The 26,676-nt window shown below is 38.8% G+C and overlaps 4 protein-coding genes across 6 annotated transcripts; 2 read left to right on the top strand and 2 right to left on the bottom strand.

Annotated features, from left to right (window-relative positions):
• Positions 1-414: 414 nt before the first annotated feature.
• slc26a6l1 (solute carrier family 26 member 6, like 1) lies at positions 415-7,537 on the bottom strand. Its single transcript, XM_074667212.1, has 19 exons — positions 7,158-7,537; positions 6,852-6,991; positions 6,401-6,511; positions 6,133-6,308; positions 5,881-6,045; positions 4,724-4,876; positions 4,258-4,340; positions 4,003-4,150; positions 3,772-3,885; positions 3,582-3,659; positions 3,359-3,454; positions 3,081-3,187; positions 2,880-2,949; positions 2,697-2,789; positions 2,362-2,472; positions 1,689-2,120; positions 1,381-1,435; positions 1,152-1,297; positions 415-947 (listed from the first exon to the last, which is right to left on the bottom strand). Exons 1-19 carry the CDS (start codon positions 7,295-7,297, stop codon positions 921-923), a joined length of 2,445 nt encoding a protein of 814 aa, XP_074523313.1. The 5' UTR covers positions 7,298-7,537; the 3' UTR covers positions 415-920.
• Positions 7,538-8,221: 684 nt separating this feature from the next.
• Positions 8,222-11,990, top strand: kbtbd12 (kelch repeat and BTB (POZ) domain containing 12). The gene is made up of 6 exons (XM_074667168.1): positions 8,222-8,359; positions 8,741-9,872; positions 9,957-10,227; positions 10,353-10,503; positions 10,619-10,816; positions 10,904-11,990. Exons 2-6 carry the CDS (start codon positions 8,800-8,802, stop codon positions 11,071-11,073), a joined length of 1,863 nt encoding a protein of 620 aa, XP_074523269.1. The 5' UTR covers positions 8,222-8,359; positions 8,741-8,799; the 3' UTR covers positions 11,074-11,990.
• ccdc36 (coiled-coil domain containing 36) lies at positions 11,972-15,726 on the bottom strand. Of its 2 annotated transcripts, none has more exons than XM_074667199.1 (8): positions 15,631-15,726; positions 15,318-15,383; positions 14,974-15,133; positions 14,225-14,361; positions 14,058-14,106; positions 13,893-13,980; positions 13,518-13,633; positions 11,972-13,390 (listed from the first exon to the last, which is right to left on the bottom strand). In XM_074667199.1, the coding sequence occupies exons 2-8, from the start codon at positions 15,368-15,370 to the stop codon at positions 12,659-12,661; spliced, it is 1,335 nt and encodes a 444-aa protein (XP_074523300.1). In that variant the 5' UTR covers positions 15,371-15,383; positions 15,631-15,726; the 3' UTR covers positions 11,972-12,658. The 2 variants fall into 2 exon arrangements, with proteins under 2 accessions (XP_074523300.1, XP_074523292.1); XM_074667191.1 differs by having other exon boundaries at positions 15,627-15,726.
• Positions 15,727-16,442: 716 nt separating this feature from the next.
• Positions 16,443-22,364, top strand: cunh1orf159 (chromosome unknown C1orf159 homolog). Of its 2 annotated transcripts, none has more exons than XM_074680934.1 (9): positions 16,443-16,661; positions 17,572-17,652; positions 17,747-17,831; positions 18,966-19,061; positions 19,175-19,231; positions 19,460-19,594; positions 19,720-19,745; positions 19,895-19,919; positions 20,198-22,364. In XM_074680934.1, the coding sequence occupies exons 2-9, from the start codon at positions 17,581-17,583 to the stop codon at positions 20,299-20,301; spliced, it is 600 nt and encodes a 199-aa protein (XP_074537035.1). In that variant the 5' UTR covers positions 16,443-16,661; positions 17,572-17,580; the 3' UTR covers positions 20,302-22,364. The 2 variants fall into 2 exon arrangements, with proteins under 2 accessions (XP_074537035.1, XP_074537043.1); XM_074680942.1 differs by lacking the exon at positions 16,443-16,661 and adding an exon at positions 16,879-17,016.
• Positions 22,365-26,676: the final 4,312 nt, after the last annotated feature.

Raw genomic sequence — 26,676 nt, forward strand, 5'->3', positions numbered from 1 at the left:
TGCAACTGTAAAGAGATGCCATTGTTAAATATAGCTTGAATATTGTTATCCTATTTTTCCTTTGTCTGCTAATTATAATAATTTCCCATCAAAGGATTGCTGCACTAGAAACTCATAAAAAGAGTTGAGACAAAAAAAATCCTTTGCATGTGTTAGCTTCAAAGGTTTTGCTGATGCTCTGAGCAAAAAATGCACTTGAAAATTGAAATGGCTGCTGTAAATGTTTCACTGTCTCTCTTTGTTGTTGCTACCATGACCAAAAAGAGGCTCACGCACGGTCAGTGTGATGCATGTTGCCTTGTCGTTGTTCCTTGAATTTATACTCATTTTATGACAGAATATTTTTCAAAAAGAGCAATATTTGAATGTTTCTTTTTATTTAGTTATCTATTTTCCTTTATGCTGCACTCTCTCACTCTCCTGAATAAAGATTAAAGATGATGAAATGTATTCATTGTCCTTCTTCTGATGTATAAATCGGAAAATAACCAATGTAGCCATGTGTAAAAAAACTCCACAATGAATGGTCGGATTGCCTTGCAAAACAAGACAAGACAAGGTCACGATAATTTCTGACATATGGAAAGTACGATCCAGATCCTGGCAAAATTCTGGATACTAAGATGTGGAATATGAAATATGTACTAGGTCGTCATTTTCAACACTGCCAGGTGACAAATTATTATACAAACCTGCAACTAACACCAAATTGTAGCAGACAGTCTGCTGAAAGGGAGTATAACATTAAAGTAGGACTATGTGACAATCCTGACAATCACGATATGCTTGGCGGGAGTCTGCGCTCTCGGAGTGCTTTTTCAGTTAATATGTGTGATTTGTTCCATAGTGTTAGATACTTCCCCTGGAAGATTTTTAATTTTTCCAGCCTCCAAGCTGAAATGTCCGTTTGGTTGAAGTCTTTAAAGTTTTGTGATGCCATATGTTTCCTGAAATCAAAAAGATTTGATAAAATTGTTAAGCTAGGAGGACATAATCAGAGGTATTTTGATCAGTCGTTCTGTAGCTGACTGATTTGGTTGCAAATAGTCAATTTTAAGAATGTAAAAGCTAACGAGCAGCGACTTCATAATTTTTTTTACTACTTTAGACCTTTGACCAGCCAAATAAAGTTCTAAATAAGGTATACTCACTGCTGAAGGCTCAAATTTTAGGAATGATGTAGCACTACGTTGGTTCAGACAGAAGAGAACGGCATCATGAACTGAAGCGAAAAGCCGTCTTTTTGTTATCACATCTGTGAAGAAGTCACCTCGCTCTAACTGTTCCACCACAGAGGCTGAAGAGAAAACAAGAGCCATGATGAAGCCTGTGGTTTCTGTAGCCTACAAGCCTCAAGTGAATGAGACAGTAATCTCTTACCTTGACAGCCAGCCAGGTAGATATCCACATCAATCTCACTGAAGTCCTGGAAAATCTATCAATGTAACAGATATGTAAAACTGTTATTTAGAGCAATCACTGCTTAAATATTCTGAAAAATCAGATTCTCATTAATTCCTCAGATTCCTGTGACCTGAATGGACTTCCCCTGCATTGAATCATCAGGGTTATCATAACCGAAAAAAAGAAAAACTGTCTGTCTGAGGGTTTTATATAAAACCCTGTTTATATGACTTCTGTTGAGGAAAATGTTTATTCAAAGAATATTTATCTTTTTTAACACTTACATTTTTTATAGTTTTTATAGCCACAGTGTCAATGAAGTTAGCTGTGGACAGGTCTATGATTATGGAGTGAATATCCCACGTCCACTTTCCCAGAGACCCAAGAGAGACCCGCTCCAAGTCCCGACTGAGCGTGTCCTCACTGCTGGAGCCCAGAGTGGTGGTGTCTCCATCCTGCAGCTCAGACATCCACCCTAAACTGGTGCAGTCAGGTTGTCCTCCCTTCAGGTATTCCCATCTACACTGGCCGTCTGGTGTTTGAGGCGTGGTGGGTATGACGAACACTGTCCCATTCTCTCTCTCAGTCCAGTCCTGCTCCTCCACATCTGACACGTTTCCATCCATGCATGTGTCTCCCCAGGGCCTGGCATCTTCCTCCCCAGAGAACACTGGAGTGGCAGGGGTCTTTTTAGCTTCCCTCTCAGCCCGTCTCAGCTGAGCATTGAGAGAAATCAACAATTCAACTTCTGTGCAGAATGACTTGATTTTTTTGTTTGGCTTTTTATCAGTTTGTTTTATCAGGTGTGACAGTAGGAGCACCTCAGCTATCTATTTAAAATGATACTCAAGAAGCTGGAGTATGCTAACTTACTACAAACAGATAAAACCAACTGGCCAAGCATCAAACAACCGCTGTAGTCTTGTTTCAGTTTTGCTGTTATTTTGTGATTTCTACCTCTCTCTTGGCTCGTCTCTTTGCTCGTCTCTCTGCCCTCTTTGCTCTGCGTTTCTGCTTGGCCTCCTGTCTCCTCTTATAGATAATCATTTTACTGATGTCAAGCCCACTCTGAAAATAAAAAAATGAAAGCAAGATTTAAATTTCAAATTAAAAGGAATAAAAGAAGAAAAAATCCCTAAAGAGATCAATTCAAATAAACATTTAAAAATTTTATGAAGACTTTAAAGTAAATTTTATAACAATCTGACTGTTATAAACTATGAAATAGCAATTGAATATTAAAAAAAATAATGAGTTACACACAAAAAGTGTTGTGAGGAAAATGGGCAAACCTTTTCTTTCAGAGCCTCAAGATAAAGCTCAGCATTTGCAAAATAAACTGTAGCAGAGGAGCGGAATATAGTTACACCAGGAATTTCTCTTGCCTGCCAAAAAGCAAAAATAAATAATCAAATAATAATTCTTTGAAGAGACAGGTACAGCCTCATAGTCTGGCTTCTTTCTTTGAGTTTTACCTCTCTGTGGGTCTCAATGTCCACATACAATTCAGTTCCTGGAACATTTCCCAGAACAGAGTAAGTTGGCCTGAGGAGAAAAATAACAAAACAATAAAAACAATCCCACATGCAAAATGTTTCTGTGCAGTATTTGGCAGATTGAATTTATAGTGATACTAAGGGGAAAGTAGACATTGTTGAAGTTTAGAGAATTCCTACATCTGAGTTCTGAAAATAACAGTGAGCAGAGCAAAGGTGATGGATGCAGCAAGCCCTAAATCCAGATTGAACAGCATCGTTGACACCCAAGTGACCAACCACACCACCTGAAGGAAATCCAGAAACAGGAAAGCGTTTTTGTGAAAATGAACAGGTGACAAAAAATGACACAATTCTAGATTTCACAACTCAGGAAAATTATATTTCAAATGATTTCAAACGAGACCTTCCATTCAAGGTTACACTTTCGATGAGGTAGTAGTGCTTAGATGTCTTACCAGATCAATTTTACTTCTTCTCCACAGTGAAGCTATGTCAGAGTACTGCTTGAACATGCCCTTCAGATTTACAAAGACAATCACAGCAAGGATAGCCTAAAACAAGCACAGGTTTCGTTGTGATTAATCTGATATACAACCACAAATATGAAAAATCAAAATCAAATTTAACTTAATTTCTGCAAATAACTCAACAGCAAAGATAAATGTAGGGCAAAAGAACCTTTGGAAGCTCCTGGAACAGAGGTCCAAGTTTCAGTATCGTCACCAACACAACCAGAGCTGAAGCAACTCCTGCCATCTACAAAATGTTGTTTGTTGTGTGAATGAAACATTGTGTTCAGGTTGGTTTCATAATTTCCCTTACTTGTGATGTAATTTTTATTCTATATTGTGTTTTGATGTTTACAAACCTGAGTTTTTCCACCAGTGGTCTCCTGGATTAGACTTCTGGACATGGAGGGGCAGACAGCATAGCACTGGAAGAAGCCTCCCACTGTGTTACTGAGACCCAGCGCCACCAGTTCCTGTAAACGGGTGAAAAAATAGTTGCAGGAATTAACGGCTAAGAGTTAAAAGTAAACAGAAAGGAGTGCGGGGTGAAAATTAGCATTGTCTGCAAAATTAAAAAAACTAGAGTTTACCTGGTTACTGTCCACCTTGTATCCATGCTTCAGTGCAAATGTTTTTCCAAGTGAAATGGATATTGCATATCCAACAATGGCCAAGGCAAAAGCATCCCCGATAACTTCTCCAAAAAGACTCACGTCAGGGACACTTGGAGGGCGCAGACTAGTGAGAATGTAGAGCACAAGAGATAACTGAGCTTCAAAAATGCAAAGTAGAAATTCAACTCCACAAATAATGCCATTTAAAGTACCTTTAATCAAAATGCTTACCCACTGGGAATTTCTCCAACAACTGGAACCGTGTAATTGATGTTCAGGTTGGCATAAGATGATATTAGTGTTCCTGCCACAATCTAAAGCCATCACAAAAACAAAGAGATCACAAACACATATGAGCAGGGCTGCGTGGTTTAATCTAAATCATTAAGAGAACCTGGTTACTCATTTACTGGACATGAAAGTAAATGTTAGACAAATATCTTCTTTTTGCTGTTGACTGCACATACCCAGAGGTCCTGGTGCTATCGCTGATTCAGCGGCATGGTTCCACTGTCTATGTGCTTTTAAGTGCTGCAAACTCAGCAGTAACAGCACAGAGGTGTGTGTGTGTGTGTGTGTGTGTGTGTGTGTGTGTGTGTGTGTGTGTGTGTGTGTGTGTGTGTGTGTGTGTGTGTGTGTGTGTGTGTGTGTGTGTGTGTGTGTGTGTGTGTGTGTGTGTGTGTGTGTGCTAACTGACTGTGATTAGCTCCACTGGGACAGGCACTGGCAGCTTTGGACCAAGATAAGAATTGAGTTGCTTTGCTGCAATCAGAAACACCATGGACACGGCACTGACAACCAGCGTGGGAAGATGAGTGTGCGGCAGCAAGGAGCAAACATCCTTCAGAGTCTGAAAATAGAGAAAAGTAAAACAGGAGGCGATCATTGCTTAGTACTATGTCCAGTGATAGCAGAAACCAAAATTCACAAATGCAATCATTTAATCTTTTGAAGACAAAGTAAAATATTAAATCTACTTTTTTTTTTATCAAAGCAGCTATCCTCAAGATATTGTTTGTCAAGTATCTCCAAACCTAATAGTGTAACAAGCTCACAAGCAAACAACCATAAGGATAGGTGCTCAGTAAAAATTCAGTCACAGTTAAATTTCAGTTAAAGAAAATATTGAATGAGATTAGATAGACATTTTTTTCTGTTAGAACCAAACTATCTAGTTGTAATAATAATAAAGTATTAAAAATTATATTTAACACAAGAAAGTTCATTTTTTGAAGAAATTTTAATAACAAGTAAATCAATACTTTTTAACATACTTCAGCAACTCTTCTAAATTTTCTATTATCAACTTCAAAATCCATTAAGTTAAATAAACATATTTATAATTGGTAAAATTGTGCTTATGAACTTATGTTTTATTGAATTTTAAGATCTTTCCTTCAAGGCACCTGATATCCCAAAGTATTACTACTGACAAGACTGATTGTTTGTTCAGTCTGATAAATGAATACATGCTTCCTCTGAACCTGTAGGTTCGTCATATTTGCCCGTTTGTGGATGTGGTTCTATTACTATCTGACTTTTAGACACTGTAGGACACTGAAATTGACTGTCAACACTTTAAACACAAAAAAACAAAAACATTTTGTGGAGTCACAACATAGTTGTAAAACTACTAATCGAGGGGAGGTATATCATCTGCATTGGTTAGGGGATTTGGATAGATTCTGTAACTTTATGTGTCTTGTAGACTCTATGGTACCTTAAGCAGGCAGTTTTCTTTTAAAACAGATAAACAGATCTCCCCTGTTAGTACCTGGATAAAAATGGGCCTTTTAAACTTTTTGTTAGTGCTTCTCAAAGAGAGCTTAGATCGAAATACTTGGCAGTACTCACATACACCAGTGACAGGGGTCCACTAACACGTGTTGGGGAAACTCCAAAGATGTACTTCAGTTGTGCAACAACAGCATGAGCTGCAGCAGCTGTTGTGTACGCTCGTACCAGAGGTTCAGACAGGTAAGTTCCCACAAATCCAAATTTAACCATACCAAGCACCACCTACATATAAAGAAATAATATTTATAATAGAAAGAAGATTGGATAATAATTCTAGCCCTGTAAAAAATTTTCATAGGGTGCTCATACCTGGATTAGTCCTCCTAGGACAGTAGTAGCAGCAGCCACCTGAACCCTGTATGAATCCCGAGCAGCTATGTCCACCTCTGCAGTGACGTTGGTCCCATTTGTTATGAGGAAATTCATGTCTGGAGCAAGTCGCTCCGTCACACTGCCCACCATGATGCTCAGTACAGTAAATGTACCTGAGCACAAGGAAAGACAGAAGCACAGGTTATAACAGAGGTTGTGACACAGGTTGTAACAGCCTTTGTTTGGTAATGTTTCTCCAACCTACCGATGGAGATATGACGAGATGTTCCAAAAAAGATGTAGATAACTGCTGGAAAGAGGGAAGTGTAGAGGCCAAACACAGGAGGTAGAGAAGCCAACAAAGCATATGCCATACCTGTAAAAAAACAGAATATTACAACTGTCTAAATATAATGGTAATTTCATATGTATCATTATTACAGGTTTTAATTCTTTCATAAATCTGTAATTTTTTATTTAAATCCCAATGTTAATAAGCAACAAAAAAACCCTAAAACAAACAAAATAGATTAAAAAAAACAAAGAAAAATCAGTTTTCAAAAAGAGTTTGACTTGCTAACATTATTTCTAACATAACCTCAAGGCATAGGAATCGCTTTACATAAAATTACAATGAGAGCTTTAATTTGGGGCATGAAAGGAGGACATCTTTCTGCAATATTGTTGATATTCACTCAAGCGTGAAGAGCTCGTACCCTGTGGCAAATGCATTATCCCCACACTGATGCCGGAGATGAGGTCCGGCATGCCGTAGTCCCAGATTGAGTACCTGGGCAGCCAGTATAGCACAGGAAAGCTGCTCAGCACAGTGCGTTTCAGTTTGGGTATCGAACATCTAGAAAAATATTTTGAGAATAAAATTGAAAAACATACTGTAAAGAATTTATGTATGAATCTGCAGAATAATACTCTGCACATGTCAGACATGATCCACTGAGGCACGTACAATGACAGAACACTAATCAGGAGCTTAAAAACTTTAGCCATAAAATTTGGATTACCTTAATGAACCTTTTAGCTGCTCACGCACAGATGGGTGACTGTCAGAGTATGTTTTTCTATGGGTTAACTCTTCCAGTCTCTGCTCATCCAGCACCTCCCGCTCCACGCTGTATTTACCTGCTCTGCGAGTGTAGTCCATTCAGCTTAATGTGCACTTATTTTTTTTCCAATTACCTCTTTCTTAAAGAGGGAAAGAAGATTTTCTCTGTGACACGTGCTCACTTGCAAGTGTCCATCAGCTGATATTACTTTACCACTGTCACTAGAATAACTCAGTCTGCATATGTACATCCATTCACTGAATGTTTAACTAGTCAGGATGTTGTGGGCAGAGCTTTTTTCTGGACAAAAAACAGCATACTATAAGAAACTAAGAGTGTAATTATCCTGTTAAGGAGGAAAAACATTAACTTTGTTAAAATTCAACAGCTGCTTGACAGGTGTGTTTCCATCTTCCTATTTTCCCCACTCATAAGCAAAAGTGAAGCTAATGAGGCGTGAAATGGCACCTTAAACTCAAATTACAGAGGCCAAGGACTTCTTCTTCAAAAGACTGAGATTGTTGCCTGTGTAAATTATCTACAAGATTATCAGCAAAATATTTTCACCAAATACTGGCAGGTGAGGTGTTTAGCCAAAATAAGTACGTTTTGTTGTAAAACTGAGATTGGTAATGTAAAAGTTACAAGAAATTTGATTTTAGAGGTCACACTTCGAACGTGAGGTCTGTTTTTTTGACCTGTGTGCATAAAGTATACTGGGCCTTTAAGAGACTGCTGTCATGAAATCTGAATCCAAGCAGGGAGCAATGCTTCAAGCAAGAGATGCAGGCACGTGACCGTGGCTATCAAACTGTTTGCTAAAAAAGATTCAGTATTACACCATCGAGCTGGATAAGGATATCAAAATAATTTCCCAATGTTTGCCTGTGCAATGCCATTAAAACATCTGTACTCCAAATCATTCAAACCCCCTCCTGACCCACTTTGCTGCCTCCACAACACTATCTATTTTTGGGTTGATGGCTCAGAGGGCCGCAGCAGTAGACAGGGGGGGACATATCTTTGCCCCTGCAACTGCTCAGACCCTCTCTTCCTCCCCAAGCAAAACATTGAGCAACACATGTAGCCTGATGAAAAATATGGACATTCGCTGGACTTCTTAGATTCACAATAGCAGCAGAGAAGAGCTGATGACTTTGGTAAGACTTCTGTAAGAAACAAAATGCTATCTTGTGGAAAGCTGAACTGCTGACTTCATGGGGAGTGCAAGCTGAATACGATACAATGGCTTATACTTGTGGTTACTGGGGCTGAATAGACAACTCTTTTTTTTTAAAGCTGGCTTCTTGTTTGTAAAGACCAGGACACTATTCTTACAGCTTATAACAAAGAATTTGTTTTGAAGTGTGGACTTTTTGTATTTGTTAAAAAATTGATTTTGTGGTTGGTCAGTTGATATATCAACTGCTTTTTATTGCAATATTTGGGTATAAAATTAAGTCCGTATTTGCATGCTGTTTTTAAATTGATACTAAACATTGTTGATAACTGAACTTGGTCATTTTCTTTTTTTTTTCCAGGGACAACTTCTTGACTTATTATTCTAAAAACTTTGTTTGTATAAATCTTAATTTAAAAAATGGATCTTACAGCCAAACATGGGCTGGTGCTGCTTGACCAGCTGAGGAAGATGAGGGAGACTGAGCATCTGACAGATGTTGTGCTTGTTGCTGAGGGCATCAGCTTCCCCTGTCACCGTGTTGTTCTGGCTGCCTTTAGCCCATACTTTAGGGTTATGTTCACATGTGGTCTACGTGAGTGCAGCAACCGGGAAATCTTCTTGCGTGACACCCCCGCAGAAAGCCTGTCCCTCCTCTTGAACTACATGTATTGCTCAGAGCTCCCTCTCACCAACGCCAATGTACAAGGCATCTCCATTGCGGCTTTTCTCCTTCAGATGGATGAGGTCTTCACTCGCTGTCAGCTGCACATGACCGAGAACATGGATGCCTCCAACTGCCTTGGCGTGTACTATTTTGCCCGTGACCTTGGTGCTGAAGATTTGGCTGATCACGCTCAACGCTTCCTGAGGCAGCACTTTGTCCAAGTGTGTCAAAATGAAGAAATCCTGGAGCTAGAGGCCCATCAGCTGGGAAAGCTCCTGACTTCTGATGACCTCAATATTTCACGGGAGGAGACCATTCTGGATGTAGTCCTTCGCTGGGTCAAAGATAACACATCAGGAAATGGGGAGAGCCGGATCCTGCACCTTCCAGAGCTCCTGAGGAAGGTTCGTCTGCCCCTGATAAACCCGGACTATTTGACCGAGACCATGAGGAGAAACACTGCCTTGCTGTCTGATGCTGAATGTCAAGAGATAATCAATGAAGCATTGGGAGCAGCAGGAATGCATCCTTCAGCTGCACCTCGCAAGCTGAAACTGAGGTACGGTATGGAGACCACAGATCTGCTGCTCTGTGTCGGCAATGATACAGATGGGATTAGGTCCAGATATGGCAACTACACAGAGCGCAGTTTTTGCTACGCCCCATCTACAGGCCGAACCTATTACATTACTTCACCTCGCTATGGAGAGGCTTTGGGGTATGTGTGTGCTGGCGTTGTAACTGAAAACAATGACGTAATAGTAGCAGGAGAAGCAAGTGCACGCAGACTAGCCCGGCAGAAGAACATGAATGTTGAGATTTACAGGTAAGAAAACATCACAGACATGTTTGTTGACTCTGTATCTTCTCTTCTCATTTGGATGATCCTGATGTTTTTGTGGGTTTCCAGGTACAAAGTAGAGGCCCAAGGAACCTGGGATCACCTGACTTCAGCAGAGTATCGTGATTCATATGCTCTGGGATGTCTTGGCGACACACTGTACCTCCTGGGTGGGCTGATGAAGCTGAAGAACCAGCTTCTCATCACTAACTGCGTAGAGCGATGGCCACTGCAGGGTGGACCCTGGCGCAATGCAGCACCCCTGCCTCTCCCTTTAGCATATCACAGCGTGGTCAGACTGAAAGATCGCCTCTATGTGATGGGAGGTCAAACACCACAGGTAGAGCTGAGCATCTATTAAACACAATGTCTGGACAAGTATTACAAAACCTGCTGATACACTCATCATGAGCTCCTGGCTGACTGCACCTGCTCTGCTTTCTCTTTACTTCTTTGACCAACCAGTCATACCGGATGGATGATGATCCTGATTGTCTCAGTAATCGCCTACTGGAGTATGATCCTAACACTAATAAGTGGACAGAGCTTTGCCCAATGAAGTACTCAAAGTACCGCTGCAGTGCTGTTGAACTTAATGGGGAAATTGTTGTGATGGGTGAGATTGGCTTATTTTAAACTTTTAATGGTCCTGCAATGTGAATCCAGTCTTTTAGTTTCTAAATGATTTGTTTGAAAAATTATACTATTTGATGATAACTCTGGTTTTTCAGGGGGTATTGGATGCGAAGGAGTGGACCGTGGTCAATCTCGCCGATGTCTGGATGTTGTTGAAATCTACAACCCAGATGGAGATTACTGGAGGGATGGACCTCCTCTACCATGTCCCCAGCTCTCACTGCGATCCACTGCCCCTAATGCAGGAGTGGTTGGAGGCAAGATTTATGTGTGTGGATACTACAAAGGAGCAGGTAATGAAGACTGTCTGTAACCACTGAATAAAAGGTGTTCTAAAATCTTGATGACCACCTTTATTTCCATTTCTTAACTTTCATTAGGTCGCCACGATATCATTACAAAAGATATCTTGGAGCTGGACCCATGGGATAAGCGTTGGACAGTGGTGGCTCGGCGTGCTCTGATGCACGACAGCTATGATGTCTGCTTAGTGGCCAACCTCAACCCAAGGGGTCTCATGTCCCCACCTGCAGATCTGGTTACACAGTGATGCCCCTGTCAGATCAGATCAAAGTCTGTTTGGGTGAACTAGTGTCAGAAATTACTTATTAATGCACTTATTGCTGGGCCAAAAGCATTCATGCATTTAGACAGAAGGGGCTTCAGAGCCTAGCACAATTGTTTGCACATGATAGATTGAGCATGGATAGTTTGTAAATACAGATGTTTGTGTCATTGCGTATCATCCCCTGAAACCTGCATCTGTTTGACACTTTGCATTTTAAACGTAACACGTAAAACCTCTCCTCTGACATTAAAAAGAGGACATACGGCGCTGTGAAACCAGCGCTGCAAATATATATTTTTTGGATATTTTATACTTCTTTTTCATTGAAATGTTAAATTAAGATTCTAAAATTGCATTCACAACTTCTCAGTGGTTGAGGCAGCAATTTTAGAAAGTTTGTTGATTTTGTCAAGCCTTTAACATATTAACGTGAATGTTCTCGAATGACAAATCTAAACCAAACATTGTCAAATTAGTTTGGCATTTACACCATTATTTGTGCTCGTAAAAAGGCTGAAAGGAAGAATGATTATGGATTTATTTCAGATTCAATGTTTGAGTTATGTGATATATCCAAAATAGAAATTTGGTCAGCCAACAAACTTATTAAACTGACATTGGTGGACTTGGACTTCTTGGTACAGGTTAAAAAAAGATAATATTTGTCATGTTTCTCATATTTGTTTTGTTGTTTGTGGCATGCTTGCTCAGGGAAAATATAACATTTTGGCAAGTTGATAATAACCACGCACCTTTTGCAATGTTACGAGGAATGGATGTGAGTGGAAACATTTACTCAGTCATAATGCACACATAAAGTGTACACTGGGTCACTCATTACCAGTTTCTCTGTATGGTAGAGCTGATAAATATGTGCAAAATCCAATTAAACAGTTCTGCTGCCAGTCACCTTGTCATGATGGTCATGTTTTGTTGGATCTGCTAAACACAGCTAAAAGTCATTTTGAGGATAAAGCCTGCAGTACGTTGTAAATACAATGCATTATTACACAACTGTTCTCCATATTTTGGTCTGCTGGATTGGTAAAATGTGAAGGACAATATTCTAAAATCTTCTGTCATTATAACAACACAGTGAGCTTATTGGTGGCACATTGATAATGTGCCGTCAAGATGAAATTGAAGACTTAAAATCAAAACTATAACAAGATAGGGAGGGTTGTAGAGATGACAGAAAAATGAGGTATCCAATAATGAGGAAGTCTATGATATAATTCTGAACCTTTCAAATTTATGTTCAAGTCAGCAGAATAAATAAAAATTCAACATCAGATGAAAAATATACCTATTCTATAACATTTGCTCAGCAAATCAATCACTTATATACTTACTACGCTACATGTCCCTACATGGGTCTATCACATTTATTTTAACATGTAGAAATTTATCATTTTTTAAGTCAAAAGTTAATCTAAAAACAATCACAAGAGAACAGAACATCTGCAACCTTTTAGAAACATTATAATCAACCTGTTTTTTTCTTTTAGTTCCCCTACTCTTAAAATTGAAGCCAATTTTTTTCAACTGCTCTGACTTCTTTCATCTTTTAAAAGTTGATTTCAGAACCCATGTCAAACAATTGCCAGAGGCCTCCTGCTTTCACAGGTGTTGCAATCTTGGACTCTGGGGAGAGCTTCTCTAAGCAAGGTTTAATACCTGCGAGGCACTCAGAGCCGCTGCTGTCCTGAGACCAGCAGCTGAGCGGGTTGATGACGCATCCTCCAGCTTTGGATCCTGTCTTCCTGTTCAGTGGTTTCAGACAGCATCTGTCCTGATTGTTAACCGTGTTCATTTCATTATGCTCGCAGGGGGGTAAAGAAACATTCTGCTCTTTGTTAAAGTTTATCAGTGGCTGTCTGTTTTCATCTGTGAAGGCAGGTTTGCTCCTCTTTGAGAGCACTAGCGGCCTCTTTTTGCCTCTTTTACGGCTTTTCAGAGAGTATTTCCTCTTACCTATGATGGGACTGGGATCCTGAGGCAGAACTTCAACCTGACTGTGGTGAGAGTTGTTAGTTACACATGAACGTTGTGTGTCTTCAAGCATGTTATCCTGCAGGCAGTTGGAAATTTGCTGCTCAAGCCCTGGAGATGTCTGGATGGCACTGTCCACCCCTCCCTTTGGGCTGGGTTTGGCTGAGTGTTCTGAAACTAAGGTACTGAGCAGGTTCAGAGCCTCTTGAAGCAAGTTTCCTTCTCTCCCTTGCTCCTCTCTCAGACCCTGTAGACTTTTCTTTAGGATTTGCAGGTTTGAACCAAGCTCTGCTGTACTTTCTCCACTCTGCAGGAAACAGATTGAAAGGACCAATTGTGCGCACCAAATTTAGAAAACAGTCAAAGACACCAAATCTACAAACCCCACATAAAAACTGAAGTAACTTTTGATCACAAATGACATGTAGACTCACCTTTAGCAGCCATCTCTCCAGTTCAGCTGTTGCCTTATTCTGGGAGTTTACTTTATCTTGCAAAGTTTCAAACTTCTGGGAAATGCTACTCTGAAGACTGTTCAGATTGTTTTGTACTAAAACAAATGATTGAATGAAAAGGTGAAAATTAGGAGTTAAATTAACAAAAACATTAATCTTTTACTTCATATACATGTAACCCTCTAGCAAACACTGGGAAAGTGATAGATAACTTATTCATATTACACACTGGGAAAGGAGCGCCATCTACTGGTAGTAATAAATGCTTAATATTTACAAATTTGGTTTCCAGAGAGAATCTGTAAGATCAGACATTTCAACAAAAGTGACACTTCAGAGAATTGTGTAACTTACATGTTGATGAAAATTCTTTAATGTACTGTTCAAGGATTGTTTGGCACGCAGCAGTGTTTTTCTCTGTGCCAGCAACTACTTGTTGAATCTGACAAAAACAGAGGCTTTTGCTTGTTACATTTTATAACTAGAATAGATTAAAAGCAGCTCCATTTTAAAACTTACATTACAGAGTGTTTCTCTAAAGAGGTGAAACTCCTTGGTTAGATGATCCCTGTTAAAAAATGAAAAAATGTCAAAACTAATAAATAGGTTGCTTTTGGCTTGCTCTTCGTTTTATCAAAAAATATGTTCAAGAGAAGTTGTAGGTTTCATTTTATATAGAGAAGTACCAGTCTATTTTTTCTTTTGCCTTTTTCTTGTCCTCTTCAAATTTATCCAGTAATCCAAAGGCTTTGTTTTTGTCCTTGAAGTCTTCGAACAGGAGAGGTTTGTTTTGATAACTGCTTGAAAACTTTGGGCCACTTCCCTAAACAAGACACACCAACATTAAGACATACATTTTTAACCATGTGACAATATATGTGATATTTACATGTGAAAAGCAGTAACTTTGTCAGTAGCTTCTTATGTTTCCCCCTACACAGGTAGTAACTGGTTCACGCTGAAAATTTATATTTCATGACCTTTTTTTAATTTTAAAAGAGCCCCTGACACAAGGGACCCCAAAAATGTAAACTGATGGAGTAGAAAATCTAACAAGTGATTTACACACATTTCTCTTCCGGCAAATCACACAAATTTGACAGACATCTTAAGAGGTAAATTCGGTTTTAACTAAAAAAAATATTACTAACATAAACGCGTAAAAATGTCTTGTGGTAGCTTTTTTATCAATAAATATGAACACCACATTTGATGGATGCTTTCTGAATTTATTGTCACGTGGCAACAAATGTGCATATCCCTCACTTTTCTGAATTTCATTAAATAGCTCCATCATTGCAGAGAATTACTTTGCATCTTCCATAAAATCTTGCTAAACAGAATTTCTCAAAGTATGCAATAGCAAACTACAGGATGGCTGATGGTTTGGTGTTATTTTTTTGATTTCCAAAGTACTTTTTATTTGAAGTCTCACCTCTTGTGAACTTTGTTGGGAGGTTCTGGGGGACAAACTCATATCTTGAGATGCCCCTTGAGAATTATCAAGCCAAAACTGGGACCCAAAGAACAACTGAGAGTCTGTAAAAGTTGAGAGTCCGTTGGTTGCCCCCACATTCCTGTGTTTGGATTCATCTCTACCAGATTTGACGAGAAAAAAAAAAAACACAATTTGAATGTGGTATAATCAGAGGAACAGGTGGTTGTCTTTGTGTTTTCCGTATTAAATATCCTGTACCCAGCCTCTAACAGGCTATATTACCTAAGAATGACAACACTGATTGACAATGTTAAGTATTGTAACAAAGCATGGCTAACCACCTGCTTCCAGTTTGGATGCCGAGGATTTCCTTTATGTTCTTGATATGACTCATTGTGTCTGGTAACCTGTTTGCAAAGATAACAAATTAGCAGTTGAGACAAGCCATGCATTTTAAAGCGCCGCGGTTTGATTAAAAAATGTGCGTTGAAGGCAACCCAGGGTTAAGAAAGCTAGCATGACGATTGAATCAGGACATCGCTAAATATTTCGAATCTCAATGAGTCTCTTTAAAGTTTAAAACCCTTAACTGTTCTTTGTCATGTTTGTTATCGTAAAATGTTAACACTTATTGAATAATTCAAAAATACCTACAATATGGTAAACTTGCCCACGGTTCACACAGGTCCACCACAACAACACTCAACGGAAGGAAAACTGCTCGCGACAACTACAAATTCCCGCTATGTTACCTCGACAGCAGACAGGGGCCAGGATGCGTTCAGGTGTTACAGACAAATTTCAGAATTTCCCTTACAAGGAGTAACACAACCGTGCGAAATTACGGGAAGCTTTCAAAACGTTGTATATCAAACAATTTTACAAGTTCAGTTTCAACTGGCTGCAGTTTGTTGATACTTCATCACAGATAGGGAACGCGGGGAAGGCTTCGATGCCTTTATGGTGGTTGTAAAATGCACCTGTTCTTCACTCCTGGCTGGACGTTCGCAAAAACGACTCCGCTAAAGGTCCTTAAATCTTGCACAAGTTCTTATCTTAAACGCTACTTTATGAGTTCACTTTTAAAAATTGTGGTTCATCAATAAACAATTCAAATATTAATACAGTACTGGGCCATATGATAGAATTTATGTAAACAATAAATAGTTTCATTAATTTTGATTACATCTAAGGAAAATTTTCCAGAGATACCGTCTCTCATGCATTACTCTTTAGAAAAAATGTGTCGAGTTGCCCTTTCTTTTTTTCCCACTTAATTGTTTTCTGTTTAAAATTTGCGTTTTTTTTTTTAAATAAATCTGTTACTCAATGTATACACTAAGTTAGAATTTTGCCAGTGCTTTCGTTAAAAACATGATGATCAACATCACCATCATCATCATAATTAATCCAGTGTGACGTTAGACATCTCCCAAAATCTCGTTTAGAATAAGGTTAGACTTTAATTTGAAAGTCATACCCGGAAGTGTGTATGCTAAACCAAAGCAGGTAGCAATGAGCTACGCACGAAAGGAGTATCTGTTGATGAACTGCAGTAGTGTGTAGGTGACAAAACTGCAAATATTATAAATGACCGTGTTGTGATATCTCTGTGGAGGACAATATCTGACGCGGATCAAACCACAGTGAGGAGTTAAAACAGGCCAGGTCCTGGTGTTTGGCTGGTGAGTTAACTTTTTGTCCAGCAGTCTGACGCTGCTCAGTGTCGGTAAACGGTAACATGAAACAGAATGAAATGAATTAGCTTGTCGTTTCTAACCACGACGAGGTTGTTTGCGCAAAACCCGAGCACAGTCACGATATTGTGACAGGTAGCTAGCTTACAACCTTATCTGTTTCCTGTTTCAATTTCTGACGCCTTGGTCGTTTTCTGACACTTTCACTACACTACTGTTATCGTGGAGCAATCGCTCCATGTTTTGCTCATTCGTACAGAAAAATTTCCAAATCTAAACCTAAAGATAGGAACCAAAGTGTGCTGTGTCTAATAACTCATTTATTTTGAAGACTACCCCCCTCGTGAGTATGAAAGCCTTGTTTCAATGGGTGACTCATCTGTGTAGACTGCATGCAGCACAAACCAATAACAAACACGCTCTACAGCTTTGTGTGATCCTGTTTAAACTTAACTCTGACAGAAAGGGATTTTAATAGACTGATAACAATCAAGTTAACGTGGTTACCTAAATCTGCATGCTTAGGAGAGCTGATATCAAACCTCAAAATTTAAACGTGAACACGTGCAACGCGTGCACACTGCTTCTATTCTCTTTAAGAGCTCAAAATCAAATACAATTTTTATGGTTGCCGCCTTTGCCAACATTGTTTCCTTTAATTAATTAATTAATTAGTTTAGTATATCTTAAAGAGTCACGGTAGAGCGCTTGATCTGCACATGTTGTCTTTACATTTTACATAGACGACTATCAGATTAAAGTTTGTCATCTTCTCAGTCAGCTGTGTTTTCCACTTTTATCTTTTCAGACTAAATGAAAAAAAGTTGTATTTGCTGTAAACTGCTTCGTCATTATAACTGTTGTGTGTTTGATTAATGTATTTTTTTCGATTTCTCAGGGTTTGACTATGGCTCTGTCTTTCCTTTTGGTCTTGGCTGCTACAGTGATCCTCATCAGACCAGAGACACCAGTGACAAAGGTAGAGGTAAATTTTATTCAGCCAACAGGAGGCTTTTGTTTAAGTAAGTTGTCCTCAGAGATTTTTTAATCTGTAACTACTGTTGTGTTTGTAGGCCCTACATCAAAATTCACTGGAGTGCTGCGGGGAGAAACAGAGAGGGAACAATTCATGTTCCAATGACACTCATTGTGAGCCAGGTAACTTAGATGATGACAATATGTACTGAGATTTGTGACTTCTGTACATTGATAGTTGTAACACCATTAACAGAAAATGACCTGAGGGAAAAATACACTGACTTTTGCATACATATGTCATATTATCCCTCAAATTCTCTTTTCTTATTCTTTGATGCAAGATAACACTTCACCTTCCAAACAGACATTTTACACACACACAAAATGTAAAGTTACTTTGGGAGTTCTATGAAGCTCTGGTTAGTTAGTAGTCATGGTGGTGATTTGATAAAAATGTCTGTAAGTCCATATTTATTTATTTTTCACTCAATATTAAATTATTTACATTTACTTTCAAGTGATTGTTAACATTGGTGCAGAGTGATTGTTGTCCAATTTTTGTTCACACAATGACACCGAGGAGATGTAATGAGTTTACACAAGACATGAACAAAGAGCAGTAAAGGTCACACAGGGATTACCTTGTGCCTCTGTGTTAACCTAATCTCAGAAAGAAAATATATAGTATTCAGCTTTCTTTTTATCAGTTTTACACAACTGTGTTTAAAGCTTGATTGAAAATCCCAACAACAGTGATAATTATTGACAGCAAGGGAAGACTGGTGGAGAAGTAAATCTAGGGAGAGGTGCTATAACACAAGGAGCAGGGTTGAAGAGACTGAAATAATCAAGAAGGAAGAAAATAGATACCAAGCAGCCACAAGCTACTGCAGTAGATTTGGCAGTGTCATGTGAGGGGTTGGGTGAAAAGAAAACGCTGACAAAAAAGTTCCAAGAGAAAGACCTAAACAGGTGGCTTATTTGCTGCAGCTGTTATGAAGACTGTAATATGTCTTTAAGTGTTAAATTTCAGTTCATCCCACATGGAGGCTGATGAGAATGCTGACAAACGTTCAAATCTGAAGAACTTTTTCTTCAAACTTCATAAGTAAATGATTTTTGAATAAGTCAAATAATCTTTAAACAAGTACTCATTGTCAACTTGTATGTATCTTTAGCTCGTAGATTTGTTGTAAGTGGGGTAATGTATAGTGAGCAGGTTGTTATGGTAAATGGAACCTCTTCATGTCACACTTATATTACAAAATTAATTCATATTTTGTTAATATTTTCTGGTTTGATATTTTTTTTAAGGATGCTTTTTGCGCGTCCTTGAGAACAGCAACACCGTTTGTATATTCTGTGACTCAGCTGCTTTGGATTCTGAAAACATAACAGTCTGCACCTACAGTAAGAACTTTTAACTGTTTGCTTATGCTTTTTTAAATGAATGAAAATCTGAATTCTTGATATCATTTAGCATTTTTTTAAATTATAATTTTTCCTTTTTGTACCTTCATTAGACTACACAGTGGAGAGGAAGAATCACACAACTGTAACTACTGTCATTCCCAAAATTGGTAAGATGGGACACTTTGTAATTTATAAGGTCAACTTTGAAAAACAAAGTGAACCAATTTTCAGTATTGCATGAAGGATGTGTATTGTTTGAAATATTAGACAGAAACACCAGAAAATATACTTAGACATAAACCAGACAGGGGGGATGAAAGTCACTCAGCCGAAGGTAAAATCCCCCCTCTGCTTCTCTTCATTCAATTTGTGTTTTGTGTCTTCTCCCTGATCAGGAGGACCAGGTGTGGCAGCCTCTCTTCTTCTGGGAACACTGTTGATCAGCCTGTTCCTAATCCTTTCTGTCGCCTCCTTTTTCTACCTCAAACGCTCCAACCGACTTCCGAGCATCTTTTACCGCCGCAATAAGGGTAACAACTGCATGGCTCTGACACACTGACTCTAATCATTTAAATAAACATGGCTGTGAGGCTCAGCTGTTGCCCTGCTTAGTTGAATTATGTGTTTTAAGTTGAACTTTTTTGCTCTTTTACAGCCTTCATATTCCAGCCAAGTGAAACTGTGAGTCAATTCGTTTGAAACACATTGATTATTTTAGAGCCTTGTGTAGATAATTTTCATCCAATTTTAGTTAAGTGCCAATGCCACACAAGTACATTATTTGTTATTTGCTCACAGGAATAATACATGTGTATATTTTTTCTTTCTAGGCTGTGATGATCCCGTCCTCAACAGGTATGACTACATGACAGTCTCACACTGTTGAACTGCTCTATTGTAACAGTAACTCTCTGAGCTTGCTGAACAGGTTTTAGGATTGTATTAGGCTAGTGAAAAATGAGAAATAGTTGAAATGTTACTTGGAAGGACTTGGTGAAACTGTTCCATTTTCTTCATGTCATAAACAAGATGAAACTTAGTACAGAGAGGTTAGTTACTGTGCTTCTGCAGGTCTCTTCATGTTTTCTCCCAGATTATTACATGTTCTGCTCTGTTTTGTGTTTCCTTTGAAGTGAGGAAGCCAAGATACGTCAGGAGGGAGCGGCCCTCTGCAGCATCCACGCTGAACAGTGCCACTGTGCCCACCACATCCCCCAGTGAAGACTACAATGTGTAGGAGGAGGAAGAGGCAGGGAAGTGCTGGTGCAGGTAGGAGAGGTTGCTCAGGAATGGTGTCAGACTTTCTGATCATGTGAAGGATCCGCAGAAGGACCAGCTGACTTGTGCACAGGTGGCCAAATGTAACTGTAGCTGCTTCACATCACTCGGCTGCTACTTTTTCTGTGTTTGATATGATCCTTAAGAAGGTTAGAAAAAGCTGATACTGAACTGTTTTGTTTTTTTGACTTTTTACAACTTTAAATTAGTTTTTCACTCAAAAATAAAACAGTTGAAGTTTTATTCTGTTTATTACAAACATCACAGACAGTTTTCTCTTTTATTTTGAAGTCTAAACACTGTAAATTAATACTTTTAATCTGCTGTTTGGTAGCTTGTGTTCATACACTTGATGGTTTTACTTAATGGATATATCGGTTTGTCTGCTAAAAGAAAATTTTGACACTTCATCAAATGCTTTTAGCCTTTCTTGGTAAGACAAAAGCCTGTTGACTAGCCAAGAAGCTAGCCAAATCTTTTTTTAATTCTTACTATACAGGAGAAAAAGTAGACAAACTACAAATCTTCACTCTGGAGATTTTATTTACATTTAAGTTTATAAACAGGTTAGATAAATAAACCATGCAAGCCATTTCCCCTGTTTACAGTAGTCATACTAAGCTTAGCTAACCTGTTGCTTGCTGTGAATGTACGTTAAGCTCATCTGAAAAACTTCAATCTTCTCAATCATTCTCCTCAAATAAAGGCAAAAAAAGAGCATTTGGAAAATGTCAAACTCTTCTTTCAAAAGCAACGTTTTAGCTTGACAGTGACCAAGTAGAGTTTTTTGGACAGAGTGCCAGTACAGTGATGTTTGATGGATGCTTTATTGAAGGGTTATATTTTATTTTGTTTTTTAATTTTTGCTGATAATAATGTATTTTATACATGTTATATTTATTTGCACTTTGTGTCTGCCCACTGACTTTAACTGAAAACAAAGTGGCTTAAAGTAGTAAGGTCCTTTTTGAAGAATAGGACATTTAAAATGAGTTATTACAGATGATGTATGAGTGAAAGGTCAATTTTTGATTTAGGGTTTTTTCATATTTATTGTTTTTGTGAGCTGAACCATGGAGAATGTATAAATCGCATATGACAAATCCTGCATCCAATAGGAAAGGAATCTTTTACAGCATTACAGCATTAAACTGACTTTACCACAAAAGTCACATTTTTGTTTTTTTACATGAAGCTCCTTTAAATTACGTATTTTCTTCTCAGTTACAATAAATTCCAGTTCATAATTCCCATGAAAGCATACAAAATTCTGAATTTTCTTGCACTTTATTACTCTGGGTCAATATTAGACCCTTATTTTGAAAAGCACTACTGAAAATATCTTGTTGCCATTGAGTGTGATTTTCTTTTTGTACTTGTGGCAACATTATTGCTGCATCATTGAATTTACTTGACTGTCTAATTTTGCCAAATGTTGTCTGAAGAAAGTAGCTTTAGCTGCACGCCACTACTGTGATAACTGTGCCATTATGAGCTTTAAACGCAGACAAGAAATGTTGAGTGATAAAGAGATAAATAATTGCTTATTTGACTTAAATCCAGTGGCCTTTAATGCACACTATTCCAAAACAATTTTAGCTACAGGTTAGTCTGATTTGCCACATTTTCCCCCTTTCATTTTGCATTTCCAGTGTATGTAAAGCCACGTGACGTGAACCTAATTAAAGGCAGCAGTCATTCCATGAATATTCCCCTTGAGCTTCTTGCGTTTGCTTTTGTACAGAAAACCATGAGCTGAATACATGTATATATTGTTTTATACAAATAATGTATTGATTTTGTATTGATGTGCATATTCTAGTCTCAGTGCCATGAAGACTACTCTGAGGACGAGTGTATTGTTGGAGAAATAAAGCACCTTTCCATCACTGTTGTTACCCTCTTGCAGTTATATTCACACATGTAATCTTAATTAAAATTTTATTGAACAATTAAATGATTGATTTCTGTATGTTTCCTATTTCAATTTCTGCTGCTAATAATAAACAATGCCTCACTGTGTGTTGGCCAGCAATTTATTCTTTATTCTGTGATTGATATAGACATCATCCGGATTTTTACACCAAACAAAACTGTTTATCTTCTGTTCTCTTATAAAGAAAAGGATAAATGTTAAAGTTAGAGTAATAACAACTCACTAAGTGTTCTAGTATTTAACTGAAGGATAAATGAGAACATACTGTTGATGCAATCTAAATAAGTCTAGTACCGTTTGAACCCAGTGTAAGTTATAAAACTTACAATCAAAACATCAATTTAATTTTTTCTTTTTGTTTTTAGAGTGGGAGGAGTCCAAGTAGTAAAACTTTATATTGTTGATGAAAATGCTTCTGAAGTCGTTAATGTTTACCACAGTCATGTTTGTAGAAATGCTGTTTTAATTTTATTCGTTTGACTCAAGACAATCACTACATTAAAAAACCACAAGATGCCTGAATGCAAAATGTGAAATTCAAATATTTACAACGTCAAATTTTGTGACAAAAAAGGTTATATTTTGCTTATTTTTATCAAATTTCCTGTGAAAAACTTTTAGCCTGTGTTGATTATGGCGGCCCCCTATGGACAAGCTAGTACTAGTATTCTTTACAAAATTACAAAAACAAAAAACCTTTCATCCTTGGTTACATCTTAGAGTCCAATGTGTTACACATTAAGAATGTTTGCAAAAATAAGACTTTCCTCAGCTTTGTTAATTCCACTAACTCGACTTTCTTACTACAAGTGATTTCACTCATTGGCTATAACATTTTTAAAACAATTAATCTTTTTGTCAAAAGTTTTTCCTTTTTGTTTATAAAGAACCCTTAGTATTACATGCAGCCTGTCTCATAATGGCTATAAAAACTCACAGGTGCTTTAATCAAACGAGATGCCTGTATTCAGTATCCTTTGTTGTGGTTGTATCCTTTCATGTTAAAAGTGGAAATGTTTATTTACCTTACCTCTAATAAAAGTAAGGGAGCTTGTATTTAAGGGTACTGAAATGTCACACCTCTTGTGAGGCAGGGACGGACGTTTACACTGGAAGCAGCTACATGTGACTGGACATACTACTCTATTTATATCAGCTGAGAGCAAGGCCCCAGTCCCTCACAGGCAAGGACAGACGGACATCAGAGCTGAAATGTTCCCACAGGGAGAAAGTACTGAGGCCTTCAAACTGGACATTTGGTCCTTCTGCAACAGGTAGGAGTCCACTTACTCCTGAAACTCATTGTCATGACCTTACTTAAACTTTGCTTTTGTTTTTCTCGGTTGTGTTAATGATGTTTATAGAGAAATCCTTTTGTGACTTTGACACAGGACAAACAGACAGTTTGGGTAACAACAAGAGAATAACCATTTTAACTAAGAAATACCGACTGTGACTTGAAACAAATATAAAGAATATGCCAACCAAATGCAGTATTAAGATGCCCTTTTTGGAATTTTTAAAGTTGGACGCTTTTTACTATGATAATGCTTTTATTATCAAGCTGCTTTTCCTTCACTCTGTGTAAAAAAAATAACACTGTGTACATAAGTAAAGCTGATTCTGTACTTTGTACGCTGACATTAGACGGCTGAGTTTTTTCATATCAGGTCATATGACTCAGAGTATTTTGGGGTCTGTTATGGAGCTTGCGGGCATAGTGTTCTGACTTTGCTGTTCTCTCAGGTCTTCACCTCTCAAGCTTTGAACTAATACAGGAGCTTGTTCGCCTTCAGCGTGATACAGCCCTAATGACAGCTGATTACATTTTTATGCTAAGCTTTGGATAAGTGTCTGTTCTATATTTAACTCAGATAAGTTGATGTGGCATCAACTTTAACCTGATAGAGACATCAAGGATGTACTGATTAACACTGCCACTTCAATTATTCAACTCCGCAACCACCCAAGGCAAATCTGTTTTTTTCTGCTCATGTTTTCAGATTTGAGACTAAGTGAGGGATCCAAAATGGATGATTTAGATCACAGCATTCATATCTCAGAAGATGACTGGTCAAGCTTCTATGAGGAGAGCGAGGAGTGTTGTCTGCTGCAGCCTTTGCTCGCCTACCCGGATCACTCTGGCCTCAGTGATTCAGAGGATTCAGGAAATTCAAGTCCAGTTTTCATTGCAGGCCCACAGGAGCCTCAGCAGGACCTTGATGCAAACCATGATACAGCTGAATGCAATGCTGCACCATGCTGCATGAGTGAAATGCATATTAATCCGAGCAGTTCAAGAAAAGAAGAAGATGATCCCAGCACAAAAGCTAAGGAAGACAGGAACCCACAAGTGAACTGTGAAATAGGCCTAGATTGTCCTGAGGGGAATAGCACAAACATAGAGGGGGTGCATTTGATTTGGTCCGTAGAGCACGCCACAGTGGAGGCAAATGATGATATCACAGCCACACAGCAAACTGAGCAAATAAGTAGTCAGTCTACCCATGGAGAAGCAGTAGAGCTGAAAAAGGACAGTGAAGTGTTGCAAACAGAGAGTGACACTTGTGAACTCCAACCCGTACAAAAACCTGACCCACTTTCATGCAGCCAAACAGAAGTAATTGTGAATGAGCAACACAGTACAGACACAGCTGAGGGCAAGGATGTGAGCAGTGTCGCTTTAAGAGCTGAAAGAGAGCGCTGGTTCGTGACAGTGAATGACAACCTGGCACGACAGCGGGTGCAACGCTCCTCCGGCAAAAAAAAACGAAGACAAAAAAAAACTAAGGACGGTCTCATGTGCAGATCAGGCAAGCAGGAAAACAGCAAAAGTTTCAAACCGGAGGGAAACAGAGATTGTGATGACTCAAAGAGCGCAGTCGGTGTGTCTAACAGGTGTCCGATGATTGAAGAAAATCCTGAAAGAATCCCAGCAGGGGTCATTTCAGATTCATCCCAAATGTCTTCAACATCTTGTGAAGAAGACAATTCACCAGAGGAAAATGTATCATATTATTCCTCCAGCAATAATTTCACATTGCATGATGCATTTATATTCAAAGGCCCTCCAAGGATGGATAGTGTTGAGTCTGAGGATGCTGCAGAGTTCTTCTCCACTCACAGTTATGATTCTGAAAGCTATCTTTCAGCTGCTGAATCAATGGATGAGACACAGTTTCCGCTTGTTGATAACCCGTGCCTGCAAAGCTCAGAATCTCTGACAAAAGACAGCTGCCTGCTCAATCTGATGGAAAATACCAATGCTAACAACATACAGGTGACAGACATGCCTTTATATGATACCACTCTCCCCTCCAATTCAGCAGCTGCCAGCTCTAAATGTTATGAATGCACTGATGTTGAATCTACCCAAGCACTTCCATCTGTGGGCCAAAGTGTTAACAAAATACCAGATGACATCTCTGCGTGTATAAATGACACTCCCTGCAAGTTGCCCAGCATATCCTCGAACCCATCTGGAGTCCAAAAACATGAGGTTAATCTTTCAGCATCTGCTTGCTCTTCAGGTGATCTGCACAGCCTTCTCCCTGTTCCTGATTTAACTGTAACACCGTGCTTAGTAGCCGACAGCCCTGACACATACGCCGAAGCCACGGGAAATACTAAACCTGTGTATGCCATCTCTGCTTTTTGGGATGAAATGGAAAAGCTAACGATAAATGACATTTTGCAGCTTAGGATGGGTAGAAGCCCAGCTCCCAGGGAGACACAAGAAACATCAACACCAAATGATGATTTTCCAACAAATCTCAGCTCTTTGGACGAAACTGTGGACAGTTTGTGCAGTGGTGGGTTGACAGATCCCGACACTGCTGACTCAGACTACTTCACACAGGCCGACGACTCCAAGCCAGATCGCTCAAGCTGTGAGTTCTCCACTTCTGATTTTGAGGAAGAGTACTGGCAGTTCCTCGGTGCCAGTAGGAACTCAAGTCCTGATCCTCAAAGTAAAACCCAAAGAGGGACAAAAGACTCACATTACTTTGAGGAAGAGGAGTCGACATGTTCAGAAGGAAAGGAGACACCTGTCCCCTTGGAGGACTGTGCAGGGCATCTTTTCCAGGATGAAGACACCAGAGCTTCTAACTCAAATGAACTTGTGTGGCCTAAGCAGATAACTAAAAGTAAAAGTGTACACAATGTACCAGCTCTCATGGAAGATTCATCTGTACAGCTGATACTTGATCATGATGACAGCAGTTTGTTTATCAGAAGCTGTCCAACTCTGGTCGAAGATGTGGTTTTGGAAGCCAGTGACAGCCTGGAGAAACTGATGCAGACAGTTTGCCTATCCAACACACAGGTGCTTGATGATCTCCCACAAATATCCATCTCTGAAGTGTTTGAAAAACCTTTGGAAGATCAAAAAAGTAG

This window comes from Halichoeres trimaculatus, unplaced genomic scaffold (genome assembly GCF_033239565.1).
Source record: "Halichoeres trimaculatus isolate MK-OKI-2021-1 unplaced genomic scaffold, fHalTri1.1 fHalTri1_scaffold_1, whole genome shotgun sequence".
Classification (NCBI taxonomy): domain Eukaryota; kingdom Metazoa; phylum Chordata; class Actinopteri; order Labriformes; family Labridae; genus Halichoeres; species Halichoeres trimaculatus.

Excerpts from the sequence above, each read along its gene's own strand:
- ccdc36 (XM_074667199.1), bottom strand. The coding sequence starts at position 15,370 with ATGAGTCATATCAAGAACATAAAGGAAATCCTCGGCATCCAAACTGGA. Across the intron at positions 15,134-15,317 it reads GGCATCCAAACTGGAAGCAG|AGATGAATCCAAACACAGGA; the intron begins GTGGTTAGCCAT and ends CAAATCTGGTAG. Across the intron at positions 14,107-14,224 it reads GCAAAAGAAAAAATAGACTG|GGATCATCTAACCAAGGAGT; the intron begins GTACTTCTCTAT and ends ATTTTTTAACAG.
- cunh1orf159 (XM_074680934.1), top strand. The coding sequence starts at position 17,581 with ATGGCTCTGTCTTTCCTTTTGGTCTTGGCTGCTACAGTGATCCTCATC. Across the intron at positions 17,832-18,965 it reads TGACACTCATTGTGAGCCAG|GATGCTTTTTGCGCGTCCTT; the intron begins GTAACTTAGATG and ends ATTTTTTTTAAG. Across the intron at positions 19,920-20,197 it reads GATGATCCCGTCCTCAACAG|TGAGGAAGCCAAGATACGTC; the intron begins GTATGACTACAT and ends TTTCCTTTGAAG.
- kbtbd12 (XM_074667168.1), top strand. The coding sequence starts at position 8,800 with ATGGATCTTACAGCCAAACATGGGCTGGTGCTGCTTGACCAGCTGAGG. Across the intron at positions 10,228-10,352 it reads TGGGAGGTCAAACACCACAG|TCATACCGGATGGATGATGA; the intron begins GTAGAGCTGAGC and ends TTGACCAACCAG. Across the intron at positions 10,504-10,618 it reads TGGGGAAATTGTTGTGATGG|GGGGTATTGGATGCGAAGGA; the intron begins GTGAGATTGGCT and ends CTGGTTTTTCAG.
- slc26a6l1 (XM_074667212.1), bottom strand. The coding sequence starts at position 7,297 with ATGGACTACACTCGCAGAGCAGGTAAATACAGCGTGGAGCGGGAGGTG. Across the intron at positions 2,473-2,696 it reads TTGAGGCTCTGAAAGAAAAG|AGTGGGCTTGACATCAGTAA; the intron begins GTTTGCCCATTT and ends TTTTATTTTCAG. Across the intron at positions 1,298-1,380 it reads CTACCTGGCTGGCTGTCAAG|CCTCTGTGGTGGAACAGTTA; the intron begins GTAAGAGATTAC and ends TTTTCTCTTCAG.